The sequence below is a fragment of the Acanthaster planci genome, linkage group LG08 (genome assembly GCF_054643075.1).
Source record: "Acanthaster planci isolate LZ-2023a linkage group LG08, COTS_SCS, whole genome shotgun sequence".
Lineage (NCBI taxonomy): Eukaryota > Metazoa > Echinodermata > Asteroidea > Valvatida > Acanthasteridae > Acanthaster > Acanthaster planci.
The window spans coordinates 19,833,932-19,848,582 of NC_141784.1; the positions used below are offsets into that span (position 1 = coordinate 19,833,932).

The 14,651-nt window shown below is 39.7% G+C and overlaps 1 protein-coding gene across 2 annotated transcripts in view; it reads right to left on the minus strand.

Annotated features, from left to right (window-relative positions):
- The window catches only part of cpamd8 (C3 and PZP like alpha-2-macroglobulin domain containing 8), a 36,748-nt gene that overhangs the window by 19,248 nt on the left and 2,849 nt on the right, over positions 1-14,651 (minus strand). The window contains exons 3-15 of one of the 2 annotated variants that reach the window (XM_087140096.1): positions 12,969-12,991; positions 11,102-11,267; positions 9,849-9,901; positions 9,603-9,675; positions 8,629-8,742; positions 6,365-6,449; positions 4,314-4,422; positions 3,221-3,448; positions 2,701-2,868; positions 2,157-2,285; positions 1,534-1,735; positions 922-1,082; positions 373-522 (exon numbers count right to left, since the gene is read on the minus strand). In XM_087140096.1, coding sequence (XP_086996222.1) covers positions 373-522; positions 922-1,082; positions 1,534-1,735; positions 2,157-2,285; positions 2,701-2,868; positions 3,221-3,448; positions 4,314-4,422; positions 6,365-6,449; positions 8,629-8,742; positions 9,603-9,675; positions 9,849-9,901; positions 11,102-11,267; positions 12,969-12,991 — 1,661 coding nt within the window. Of the gene's footprint in view, positions 1-372; positions 523-921; positions 1,086-1,533; positions 1,736-2,156; positions 2,286-2,700; positions 2,869-3,220; positions 3,449-4,313; positions 4,423-6,364; positions 6,450-8,628; positions 8,743-9,602; positions 9,676-9,848; positions 9,902-11,101; positions 11,268-12,968; positions 12,992-14,651 lie in introns of both variants that reach the window. The other variant, XM_087140095.1, reaches the window with a different exon arrangement.

Consider the following 14,651-nt stretch of genomic DNA (forward strand, 5'->3'; position numbering starts at 1 on the left):
GTGATATTCTTGAACTCAACCAATTTCTCTTTGAGTTTTGACAGGACCATGAGAGATAATCTGGTCATTCTGGGTAAAGCATTACACGTTAAGGGATACTTTGTTCAGGTCAGAAAATCTTGTTCAAAACAAGAGCCTTTAGTCGTGCACATACACAGTCTGTTTTCCAAATCCCATCTTCGTTTCAGTCTTTGGCTTCGGACTCCCAATTATTTGCAGAACTTTGGGAATCAAATGAAAATTGCTTCTTATAGCACAGCCACATCAGGCCAATGAGTCTCGAATCAGGGCTTTTAAGTCACAATGTTGAAGTGTGACACCACAGCCAGAGACATCAGCGGGGTTTGAAAAAAACACCTGCTGAGCACTCACCTTCTCTGTCGTGACCTGGTAACCAGGGCGTAGCAACTGGACACTCTGGTCGACAGAGGCCACACATATGCAGGAGCCTGGCTTGGCACTGATCATCATCCTCATCTTTGAGCCTGGTAGGGTCTCATTCTTGGCCATCTGAACCTTGACCTGATTTGGCAAGAAACAAGGGCCAAGTTTACCTTCACTAGACGTACTGACAAAGCTGTTATTCAGAACATTAAATTTAACACTGACACCAAAATTCAAGCAACAGACAGCTGAATAGTGGAAACACAACCAAATCAAGAGGGGTTTTTTTGTCTTCCCAAGTTGGGCTTCTTTCTGGAGGTCCCTTATAGAAGCTACTGACGATCAACTGCCCCTCTGTTCCTCCGGTTTACAAGATACAACAATTTGTGCACATTCCAATGAAAATCACCAACATGTACTTTGAACCAAATGCACATCAATTAGTAGATATACAGCTCGTTCTACACAGGGGAATCATCACAAAGCACCGTCAACCGTTAATATAATAGAGTGTGCAATTCTACATGTTGAACCTACCTCATTTTCAAAGCTGGGTTCCACTGAGATCACAATGGTGTCAGCCACACCCTCATCATTCCCCCTCATGTAGTAGGCCAGCAGGTGGCTTAAAGGAGCCATGGCATGGGTCACCTCAAACTGGAAGGTGGTGCGACAGCTCCCGGAATCTGATTCACCACCTGCTGCCAATGAAAGGGGATACATTTTTGGAGAGGGTGAGAATTCTTCCTGCCTGGAATCTGGGAGCTGGTAGGATGAGTTTGCCGATAAAAGGCCAGGCCACATACCAAACAGAAGTACTCAGGAAGTGGGCAAGCTCAATGGTAGAAATCAATGGTGTCCTAGTTATGCCATTACTTAAGTTTCTGCTAATACACAATAACTACCTCTTCCATCATTCATGCGTATATCTAAAATAAAGTTAAAAGCACACGAATCTTTTTTTGAAAGGCATTGCCAACTTTCATTGGACTTAGAAAAAGAAGCTACCAGTTAGTAAATTTCTTAGCTGCACAACAAATAGGCCTAGCTGAAAACAAGTAGAGTGCATCGCAGGGCACTTTGCTGGTACTGCATTTTTGCTATGTAATTTGACAGCCCCATGCAATCGGCCACTCCAAGTACATGTACCTGTTTCTGCCATGAACTGATCAACAAGAGGGTGGCTGCTGAAGCGTCTTCGACGACTGCCATCATTGCGTCCACTACTGCTGCGTAGCATGGCATCGTGCAGTCCAGATGTCACAATGTTCCCCCTTGACATCACCTCGTAATGCATTGTAAAATTGCAGGGGCAAGTAGACTGGACCCCTATGACTGCTGTATCGCCGACCTGAAAATTTGAAAAACATACAGTTACATTATGGCTGAGGTGGTTCCCTGACTCTTACAGCTGGTTCCCAGATTGACTCATTCATCAAAAGCAACCTCCAAAAATAACTTAACCTCTCCGAGGGAGCTAGAGCTTTGCAGGTGCCCAACTCGACCTATTAACTACACCTATGTAAGAACCATCAGTCTTAAGAGCTGAACTAAGATTCATTCGTATGATCTTATTTAAAGAAAAAAAATAAGGAACTTTAAAATGTTTTTAAAATGCTCTCTCAACATCCAGAAATATTCCTGAGACTGCTTAATACGTATGATTCTCAGGAAGTTGTGATGAATGAGACTAAAAGGTTAAATGTCAGAGAAACTGAAAGTGGTGAAACTGACTTGGAGTAGGTTAATGAAATCTAAATGTCATTCCCCACCTTGATGTTCTCTTGAAGGCTGCGGAGAAGCAGGTGACACTCACTGGGCGAGTACCAGCTCCCAAGAGACAGATAGTGGGAGAAGTACGTATCTCCGGCATCTTTGCCATCAATGGCTATCACCTTGGCCTATGTCAATTGTCAAGAGAAATATTAACCATGTGAGTTAACAAATTAACTGTTGCTTATTAACATTGTTATACCTGCAGTAAGGAAGGAAAGCTTTTGAAGCAGAGTGTTAGAAAGGCACGGTTTTGGCTAGAGCCGCTAAAATAATACACATCGCTACACTGTGGTGACCAATTTCTTATGAAGATATTTTAAATTCATTTGCATTTTGTCTAAAGAATAATGAAATGTCAACAAAATTCACAAAAATTCTCATGTTCGTTTGTTTGTTTTCTACATAACTTTTTAAACCCTTCAAGGAGAGTGGAGAAGAAAAACTACACCTAGGGTCAAATTTCTTCCCTTTTCTCCACTGAAGTGCATATGGTATATCGGTCTTCCGGAATTTTCCAAGGGCATTCAGCTATTTACTCACATTGATCCAAACATGCCCAGAAACTGGTGGCAGAGATGGGATAGAAATGTCCACAACACCATTGCTTGAGACAAAGTTCTTGGAGAAGACTGGGTCTTGCTTCACCTCTGCCACTATCTCCACGGTAACATTATTGGCAGGGCTTTTATCGGGATAGTACAGCAAAACCTTAAAAAAATTAAGTAGATTTATTTAAAAAGTGAACACAGGCAGTAAAAGATGAGATTCAATAAGACAAAATCATGAAAATGCAACAAAAATTGGGGTGTGTTTTTCAAGTTCCAGATTCACCTTGCATATCTTAGCCAGCTGTGAAACTTAAAATCTTCCTCAAATGATAATGTAACCATGGAAACCCTGATGCATATACATGTATTCACTGGTTCAAGGTGTAAAATGTAAAGTTACCATGCAGCCCAGTTTCCTTTCAATGTTAGCAAAAGACTTTTTGACTTGTGCATGGTAAATTCAGACATGGAATGAATTACTGACGCCAATGCTTCCTTTCGACAATGATTACCCTGCCGTAGTAGGGAAGTCCTGGCTTGTAATGCTTCCTGGAGTCTTTGGAGAACTCCAGGGACACCAACTGCTTCTGCACAAGACAGGAGTCATCCGTGGCCACAAACACGTTGCCGTCGTTGCTTGTCACACTGGCCTCGATGTGAACAATGCCCCGGAAGTGGTTCTTAAGGGGGGAGGTGATGAGGTCACTAATGCAAATGTTGAACTTGGCCGAGCCATCAATCTGGTTTTTGAAAAAAAAAAAGCAGCATCGTTAGAAGCAAAATTGCTTAGATTGAAAATATTAGCATCAGTGTACCAGTACTGGGAAGAGATGGGAACATGACTATTTAGAATGATACACCAACATGCCAAGGACAAACTCTTTTCGAGAAGCACTACTTTTGAGGAGTGGGTAGGGTATTAGGAAGTACCAATTATACCAAAATGGTCATATTTTAGCAATATCATAAAATAAAAAAGAATTAAAGAAACAAAGGTGGAATAAAGTATTTAACCCAAACACATTATAAATGTAGAGGTGTCCAATGGATCTATCTACAAACTCCCTTTGAATCTAACTGTGTAGTTTTTATCTACAACTCTCACAACTGTTTTTGTACGTGATTCATTGCCAGAAAAGGACACCTCTACATTACAACACACAGTGCCCACTTTAAAAAAATTAAAGGCACTTACCAACAGAACTACTGTCCACAAAGACAGCAATAGAATAGATGAAACAGAAACAGGTTCTTAAATATATTCTTCTGGGCAATAACAAAGTAAATCCACATGTATACGTTCTTGTGGCAAATTTCAGGGAATTAAAATGTCAAGCACACTTTAACCTAGACTGAGGAAAAAATGTTCAAATCTTATTGAAAAAATTATTTACGGTTAAAAGCAAGGCAAAAAGGGTGAATTTGGGGGTCATGAGATATAATACATGTACATGCATGACAGAAGGCTTTTGTAAAAGTTTTGTGGAATTTATATCGTATGTCATAGTATCCAGCATTATCAGGCACTTTTCAAGTGACTCCTGCCTTGTTGGCACCAAGTGTGAGTTAGAAATAAATCCTATATATCTCAAAAACAGTTCTCACATCCATAAACATGTAGTTGTTCTCCCCGATGTAGTCATTGTAATAACCAAGTCCATGGAGATTCATGTTGATAGACATCTTGCCTTGCACTGGCTTACCAAACAGATACCTGGAAAGAGAGCAGACAAAAAGCTACAATGCCAAATAGTAAAGCCTCTTGTCTTCGTCTTAATTACTAAGTGTGGAACAAAGTAAGATTTGAATGATACAACTGACAGTTCACACTCATGATAACAACAACTAGGAAATCAGATTGTTTTCTTTGTCAGGACATGACAATAAATATGTGAACTGAACATGTGATATCTATCATTCCCTGCAACCCCTCAGGAGTAGAGATCTAGCACTTGGAGAAGCAAACTAAAAAATATGCAAATCATCATCCAATCAACGAGCAACTATGGGCTGAACATTTAGCCTTGTGACCTTATTTTGAATGAAATTCTAAAAGTTAAAAGTCTGCAAAGACACAGAACTACCCACTTTTGGAAAAAAGAAAGGTTAAATAAAACCTTGCCCCAATTACACGTACACTGAATCATATAATTAAGATTTATACCTACGGTATTATGCAATCAGTATAGGACAAGTATAGCTCAAAGCTGAGGAAATATCTAAATAAAAACATGCTTGAAAAAGTCTGGAAAAATATGCTTATAAAATAAATCATGAATGGGAATAAATCTGTTTGTCCTTCATGAAATTGTTCAAGGAACTCCACAGGCTACGACTTGTCATCCTTGGGTAAATCAGACTCTACAAGATAAATACTGACAGGTGCAAGTCCTTGTATACAGAACTTTACAGTCAGTTGTACATAGGCCTAGGCAAAATGGGCCATAGTATGCAGGGATTTATTCTTGAAAATTCCACTGTTATCAACCAACTGAACTACCCAACTTTTTTCTCAACGGCAATGGTATGATTACGATTTGCTACTTAACACAATCCTTTTTTGGGGGGAACAGATAAGAAATAGCTCAATCAATTAGAACTCTCACATATTGTTAAATCTTCTTTGACAAAAGACATCCCCATTTTTATGCATGAGGCTATGTGCTGCCAAGACCATTTTAAGCACAACCTCCGATTTCGTGTGGTAAATAGTAATTCTTCACCCCTTTGCAAAAGCTATTTAGAAATATGTGGAGATGGTGAGATAAACATTTTGGCAACTTATTTTTGATCTCCAATATGCTGGTTCCAAATTAGCTCTGACTATAGTAAACTCATTTCATGAAATTTGTCAACCCTTTGTCAACAACTGAGCATCATGAAATCCACATACAGAGTAACTGTTTCACAGTTCAGAAACTGTCTGAACCCTTGCCTCAAAGTTCAACAGCTGTCAAGCTTCAACAGAGACATTCGGCATTCTTTCATGTCCGGTTGTTGACAAAAACATCATAACTTTGCACTGGTTGGAAAAATAAATACATCAGCTGGGCTGAGACACAAGGGGGTGACTTTGGAACAAAGATTAAAAGGTCCAAGACTTGAGACCAACTCAATAGTATTTACATAATATGACACAGGTGCTGTAGACCCAGATCAATTGATGGTCCCCATTCAGACAGCGGCTATCTTCCATCAGTGATCGGGTCAATCTTCTGTCAAATTTCTAAACAACAATGTAGGCCTACTATTTGGGTACAGCTTAATTAAGTTACTGGTTCTAAAACAAACTTATGTGATGTTTGATTAATCATACGAAGATGAGGTGGTATGTGACGTGACTAAAGTACAACTGTTCGTTGAACACACTGAACTGGGTTTTAAGCATTAAAAATAATGCATCTGCTGAGAACATAAGATCTCCCTGGAGTGACATTTGAGCTTGAAAACTCTGATGAATGACAAACCTGTTTGCATGAATCATATTTTATGGCTTTCACTTTATAGTTGTGCGACCTTTGAAAGGAACAGCAACAAGAGAAAACATATGGTCCTTATTTAAAGTGGCACATTGGCCTTGGAGGTCAATGACCCAAACTCCTGTTGTGGAAGCTTTCTCTTCTTTTCACTAGAACATATTGCAGCATGTCACTCACCTCGCTCTAACTATAGCTTCCGTACACTTTGTGATGTCTGCTATGTAGCTGGGTGGTTCAATAATTACTTCAAATCTGGGTAAAACTGAAAAAAATAAGAAAACCTCTATATTAACCCCTCGACCTTCGAAAATTGTTGATAGTTGAAATCATAACTGTAACAATGGACATCAAAAAGTTGACACTTTGATTTAAGAGCAAAGAGGCAATACATTACAAGCTGAAATAAACACAACAAATACATTGAGAAATGTCACTGACATTTTTGCACCATTCAAGTTAACCTGACAATCAGTCAAAGTTCACAATGTCTAAAATTCAAAGTAATAACTATGTGCCTTCCAAAGTAATCCAAAGTGTCAGTTGTCACTTAAAAGCTTTCAACATTATTTACAAGTGCTGAGCTGGAAGACCAGCTGTTGAGATCTACACCTAAGCTCTAACATAATGGACAGGTTTCTTCTGTCATTTGTGATAACCACCAAAAACAAAGTGGTTCAATGACAGCTCTTCCGCAATGCTGAAACAAGCCAGATGTTCGACCAGTTCTCTGGCAAGGCAAATTACCAGGGGTTTGCGTCCTTCCTCCCTGGCTTTACCACCTACATTTTAACAGAACTTTCAAGGGATGGGTGCAGTCATGTGAGGTATCAGGTAAAATTCTTTCTAAAATCTTTTGAACTCTTTTTTCATCTGCTGTAATAGTGTAAAAAAACTGCGAGAGTACATGAATTAAATTACACACGAGCGAATAGATGTTAGAAGGGGATTAACAGAAAACTCAACTCAATAATCCAAAAGAAGACATAATATGTGAAGAAAGCTCATGCAATCTCCTATTATAATCACTTGAAAAGAATACAAGAAACAGATTATGAACAGAATCTTTAGAGATATTTGAATCTTATTCATTTTAATTTCAGTATTTGAAAAAAAAACTGAAAAATGGATGAAGATGCAAATTTTGTGTTATAAACCAAGCATCATTATCAAGTCTTCAATGTGAAAGAAATATATTAACAACCTCAGAAACCGGTCAAAATTTCTTCTATGATGATTGTTCTAAGATGAGTCAAGGTAAAATTTGAAAAAAAAACACCATTGATTTCCTGGCATGATTTTCTCGAGGAAAATCACAACTTTGCAAGTGAAAACACCAACTGACAAATCGTCAGTTCTTCTTTTGGAAACTAAAATCATTACAATAATTTCCCCACTACATGCGATCAGAAATCTGATAAACAAGGTCTTTGACCACGGCTGGCATCTGCTCAATTTTTCGCATCTTGACTACTCTGAGGTGCAGCTCACTTAAGCGAATGGCAACCACGGAAATGTTGTTACATAAAGCTGTTTATCGCGTAGGGTGACACAAGTGTTTGTCGGTATTTTCTCTGACTGCTTGGAGGGTCGAAAATGTTTCCTTGATAATTAGAGAAGGAAATGAGCCGTATCCAGTAGGAAATTAACAAAACGAGGGACGACTTGGGATGGCACTGGATATTTTTCTCTTAAGTGTCAAGATGAGACAAGACTTTTCTTTTGCCAGAAAACTTTCCATGTGTGTCGAGACCAATTTTCATGGGATGCGTGTCCTGGTGTTAAACTATCTCATGAAATCTGAAATACGCCCTAATCAAGTTGTTTTTTCTCCTAGAAGGAAACAACTGCTGAGATGGAATTACAAGTCTACGAGAATTAAACCATCTGATAAATATTTTAAATTAGCTATCTTCTAAAAAAAAGCTGTAAGTTTGACGTGTTTCCTTCAATTTCATCAACATTAAGTCACAGATGGGAGCATTTTTTGTTGAGGAATTATCTTACCATTTAACGAAATTGGTGATGATTTGACTTTTTTGAAGAAGTGTCTGTTTCTTTTTTAAAAAAAAAAGATTCACTACGAAGAAAAGTATCAAGTTTCACATGATAATTTACACTGTCACAAACAAGTACAACATGGTTAAAAAGTAAGCTAGAGGAAAAACAGCCAAACAATGTTTGAACACATTTTTCTTAAATTATGCAAGCCAGCTTGAATACGTTTAGTGCTTGGCACTTGGTGACCCACCATGCTGAGATGGCAGATCTTTCACATGCATGTTTATTATTAACCAATTATAATCTATCACATCCTTCATTTTGTGTACGCGCTGTTAAACTGTATCAAACTGGCTCGTCATGTCTGTTGCAATACACAAGCAAAAGTAGGAACCTTTTGTATGACCATAAAATTAACTGAGGGCAAGTGGCACTGTACTTACCATATTTTTGAACCTCAAATGTTTTATTGTATGTGTGGCCTTGCACTTCAGCATAGACGGACCACTCGCCAAGCATTGGCTGATCTGACAATGGAAAGCTGGTGTTGATTATACCTGGGAATAGAAAAAAGTGGCATGACATATGTTAAACACATACAGGTAGTTTTATCGATTGCTGTAAAGTACATCAAATGTAGAGATACAACTGAGAGTTTGAAATATCTCGTAAGTAGAAAACGAGATATTTAAAATGACCACTTCAATTAAAAAAAACATGATCACACGATGCCCCAAACCCCATATTTCCGACCAGCCACTCTACCAAAATGATTTATGAAAATGTCCCGACGTAACATGCAATTATGTGACGACAAAGTGATTTCAAAAGTAGGCCAGCAACATATATCTGGGCTAGCAAGAATCTAATGCCCAGTGTCAGAGAAAGTACAGTTTTGTTTATAAACTCTAAATGTAAACACTCAGAAGTGGTATCACTTTTTTATATGAAACGCTAATCACATCTGACCCCACCAGCCAGCCAATGGTATTACATGCAATGAGGTGGGCTAAGGCAAAAGAGCTTCCGTTGACAACCAATGCTTTTGAGTGTTTTTCCCAAGGATTGAGAGATACACATGCAACGGGACAAATACCAGACACTTTCAGGTGATTTGTGAGAACAGGTGATAAACAAGCAGCTCTGTGTTTATGTGATAAACTTCTGCTCTAGAGTGATGTTCTTGACACATTGTCAAATGGACTTTAATTTGATACACTCCAAGACTCTTTCACAAAAAATAAGCAAGGTGTTTATACGGAGAGAGGCACATACATGTACATATTTTAAAATCCTATGCAAATGACACTTGGCCATTGGTAATTTCTGTCAAGGTCACATTCCTCATAAGCATGTGACCTTTATGCTGCACAGTAATATGGAAACAAGAAAACAAGGTAGCAAACAATTCCCTTACCACAGCACAGTGGTTGAAGTTTTCTCCACTGTATCATTCTCGATCCTTGGGGGTCCACAATATATGCCAGCATCTGCAATAACAGCAATGAAACAAAACCTAGCTGCCTTCGAAAAAATGTATGATGCGCCTTTTGACATGCTTGAGTACAAACTACCCATCATAAGGTAAGATTCATTGAGAAAGTATAATCTAAACAAATCTAATCGATGAAGTTGACACAATCAATTTTACAGACATTCCTACCTTTTCATTCTTAGGTCTAAGATCCGGCCCCGTCATAATAAAGTTGATAAAAACTGGAAACAGGTGGAGAAACAAAGCAACAGGTACTTTACATTGAATTTCATATCTAAAAAAAAATGGACTACTATATTCAGGGAGTCAGGTTGGTGTAGTGGCTCTTTCCTTGCCTTCCACCTCTGTAATCCGAATTCAAATCCCACCTGGATCAGCATGTGGACTGCAGGGTTTCGGTCCCTGTCTGATTCCGTGTGCTTCCCCTGGAATATTTATCTTGGGTTTTCCTCCCACCTCTAAAACTCAACATTTCTTCATTGCCTCCTTAATTGTCACTTCATCCGGTAATTGGCACTAAACGTGCTGCTGGATGAACAGATATAACTAATTATTCCTTTGACCAAGATACCTTTGGGTGTGCTTTCTACTGAAGATAGCCGATAAACTCTTGAAGAGACACTTTGGAAGGCAGTCTCTATTATGGTACTACCAAGATGTGCCCAGAACGTACGCACTTTCACTATTTTATTTTGTTATTTACATGTGGCTAAGTTTTTTGCACAAAATAAAACACTGGCTCATCACCAGGTTTGCAGTTCACAGCACACCTAACTGTCATAGCGGGTACAAGTCTGTCAGGCTATCGGAGAAAAGTACCTATTCAAGTAATTCAATCAATCTTCCAATCATCAATAGTGAGTAAAACGCTGTAAGAGATATAACTTACATTGGGATTCTATAGTAAAGGGACATTGGACAAAATCTGTATCTAGAGAGGCTTGGGGGACATTCAAGCTATCTACTGAAGATAGCTCACAAAGATGCTTTGTATTGACCAACTGGAAGCCACGCCATAAGCTGCTATCTACCGGAGATAGCTCAAGTAAGCTCAAACACCCACTCCCCACTGTCATTTTCGGCAACATTTCTGGGCTGCCTCAGTGTCTTGTAGGATTCCCCAAGGTAAGAGACATTTGCAGGCTTGCATCTGCTGAAGAAACTCCTTCTGCAGTTGCTGCTTTGGCGAAAACCACAATATGAGTTGTTTAGTGCTATCTAGGGAAGATAGCCCGTGTATTGTGTGTGCGTGTATGGAATTGTGGGCTAGATGAAGTAGACAGGGTTATATCGGCTGTACGTACCCAGACCTTAAACTCGTTTTCCAATCCCAGCGCATGGGCACACTATTGCTTTAAGTTTACCACTAAGGGCCCCCTATCCCTGATTTTTATTCACCGTCCGGGGAACCGTATACCTACCTCTTTGCGATGGCTTATAGACCGGCTTATCGGTTTGAATAAACACCGAAGTGCCCTTGTCTGAAACGTCCACATCTGTGGAGTTCTTGAAGTGGTAGCCAGTGGCACCAATTTCACAGTTACCGCAAACCTCAAGCGTTATCCTTCCTCTAACACCACTTGGTACCTGAAAGTGTACCAAGAGAGAAATAAAGGTTAAGTGTAAAGGACCTTTCTCACCGCAGCATCATGACGATGGGAGGAACGACTATTATTCACTCGGTTGGTGGACTATGGTTTACATCAAAAGGAATATGGCGGGAAAACTTTTCGTAGTTTTGCTCGGAACATTCAAATAAATGATGACATTTTCTGACGACGAGGAACATAAATAAAACAGGTAAACTTAAGTTAATATTATTTTAAATCAAAGTAATATCTTCTACGTTCTACATACATGTGATCCATTGGCTTTACTACGTCAAATTACAGAGTGTAGATTTTCCGAGAAAAAAGTGAGCTTTTGCCCTTTCTATTTTTATAACCATACAGAGCGTCTAAAAGTGTCGTAAGTATCTTTCCACATTCATGAGCAAACTGTAATGAGGAAGGAACCTCAAGGTTACATTGCTTTGTACACAGAAAAGTACGCGTTTTTGTAGAATTTCCTGGACTAAGTTTTCTGTTCTTTGCTGATTTTTTATTGTTTATGAGCATGGCAATAAGAAACCATCAATCCCTTTCTCAGAAATGTTTTAAGTTAGTAACATTCAAACTTTTCAGTTTGAACAGAAATACCCATACATTGAACCATGTCTTTCCTATGCCTAGATGACTTCACAGCAAAAGTGCCCTCAGCTGTCCGGGAAAACACGAATAATTTTGATCGTTTAAAAGTGTGCACTTTACAATTCATTAAACCAAACAGGTGTGTAAGAGTATTCATACACTGAAGAAAAGTGCAAAGGTGCAAAAAAAATTGTGTCGAAGAAAAATCGTTGAAGCTACACTTTAAGAGCTTTGGAGCTGTGTTTATAAAAGTCGGTGTATATGCCTATTTGCCGAGTCATACACGAGTCCACGACTTTAAGCAATTAATGACATACTCTTGGAACCAAAATTACGTCTATTCGAGTCAATTTCTGAAGCTGAATGACACGGTCACTAATGATTCCGAAAACTAACGGGCGTTGACACTGCGCGATACACACAAACGAACAAACAAGGCCGGAGGCTGAGCAGTCCTGAAGCTGGGCTCTCTGCAGAAAACTGGGACAATTGCCAAAGATGCGCCGCGGCAAAGCATCTCCTTCGATGAGCTGGAATCCCCTTTAAGTACCGCTGATTGAAGTAAACATTGGTCTTTCTTAGACTGCGAGAAGTTCACAATGCAGGCTTCGCCTCTGACAACAGCCCCAGGCAGGGGGGAGGGCTAATTTGGGGCTTTCGGTAACAGTTTCAAGAAACGTGACTAGGGAACGCGCGCTGAGATGAATTTAAAGCGAAATGACAACTTTGCGGTTTCCAGTAAGAAAAAGTGAAGGACGACAATGATGCTGTTAGGAAGCGTTACAATGACGTCATCCCAAATAATAATCGGAAAAGACTGCGCCTGTGCAGTATTTAGAATAATCTGAACTACAAGGAAAAGGGGAATGAGGAATCAAGGTTTTAAGTCTGGATTTGGAAAGAGGTTGTCCAAATTGGCAACGAAATCTCAGTCCAGGACATACTTAAAGCATATTACATGTTCTGGTTCTGAACTAAATGTCCGAAATGCCCGGACACACCTAGTTAATACAGGCCTACAGTTAAGACGAGTCCAAAGTCTGAGACTACATACTTCAAACTAGCGTTGATGGATCCAAGGAAAACATTTTTTACTGACCTGCAGCTTCAGCTTTCCTTTACCTACGTAAGAAGGGGAAGAAGACAACTGTTTAAGTAAGGTGAAAGACAAATTCCAGAAACTTCACATTAAGACATAGAATTAGAAAGCAAAACACTAGATTTTCGGAGGGTGGGCAACTTGTTTCATTTTGTTGGGCGAGGGGCCGAAAAATGTGACTTTTTTCATGAAGCCTTTTATGGCCTTTCTGAGGGGGATGCTAGATTTTGGGTTTTGATACGCTTTTTGAAAAATGGACACGAAACAGACCAAAACTTTGCCTTTTATTTATTGTTAAGCAACGCAATTTTTTGAGGGGGGGGGTTGGCCCTCGTTTCGTTACCCTCCTGGTTCTGAACGCAAGTCAAAAATTCTCCCAGACAGAATACAAACAAATTTAATGAATACTGTGTGTGGCTAGATTAGCTGTTTTCCATATTTATGAAAAAAAATTAGACGCAGGCAACAGATCTGTTGGTTGAATCTTGATAAAAGAATCTGGAAGTTTCCCCTTTAGTTTAGTAAAGACGTTTCGAATTCTCTGTGGTCAACGTGGAATTCAAAGTTTTCGTATTGACAAATTCATTTTCACTGTCGTTTCGAATAACGTTAATGTTTATCGTTTGTGTGTAACTGCCTTCTGGCTAAAACAAAGTGAATGTCAAATTTGAGAATTTAATCTTAGTTCTTAATAAAATCTTCGTTTTCTTCAGATAGTCATTACAACCGCTTTCACTTCGGATGAAAAGGTATACTCTTCAATAACCGCGAAGTAAAATACTGTTTTCCAAGACAAAGACGAGCTTTTAACGCGGCAGGCAACAGATCGGCACTGTTGCTCGAGCATCTAATAAACGCAGCCCACTTTGGTCAGGTAAGTGCAGCAACCTCGTGGTTTAGTCCTGGGCCCACCACCTGAGGGTACTCGCACAGCTGAAGGATGTGGGCTGATCCGCACCACGAGGCACGGTGGCACCTCGAGAGGTCAATGTCACCGGGCCTCAACTCCCCGGCAATCTGACACGATGTGACAGCTGAGCTGAACTCCCCGTGTACCCTGCTACATGTAACGGAACACTGGACCTTTCTCTCAATAACAGAACCAGAGCTAAAGGGAAAAAAAGGCCCCAGAAAAAATAAATACACCGCTATGTTGCCAAGGCAACATAACGAGCACTGGGTGAACTTCGCACACGGAGCCACAGGATCGGATTTTGCGATGCTGGTGAAAAAGTACAAATATGACGGGAAATGAAAACGGTTTCTACGCAAGTGGGTCTGATGAGAAATCATCGGCGTTTGACGAAACTGTGCTTTCACAGGAGGTCCGTAATGGCAAAAGTGGCACAAGCGTCCTTGGTTTCGTTTATCATCGCAAACTAAATCGAGAGACCACACAAACATTCGGCTGTGCAAATAAGATTATAAATGTATGCGCATTATACTCTGAGGCCGCGGCAAACCTCGGGTATAAATCCGTTGAAAATCATCATGAGACCCAACCTGTACAGTCATCACCAGCTTAGCAGTTTATTTGTTCGAGTGAAGTGGTCTCAGATTAAGCCCAGTCGGTTTTCTCTTATTTGGAGTGGGACTTATCGCGCGTTACGAAAGACACACTAAGGCTTCCGCTTCAAACCAACTTATCTGGGCACTCCAAAGTGTGAACCAGACACAGTTCGA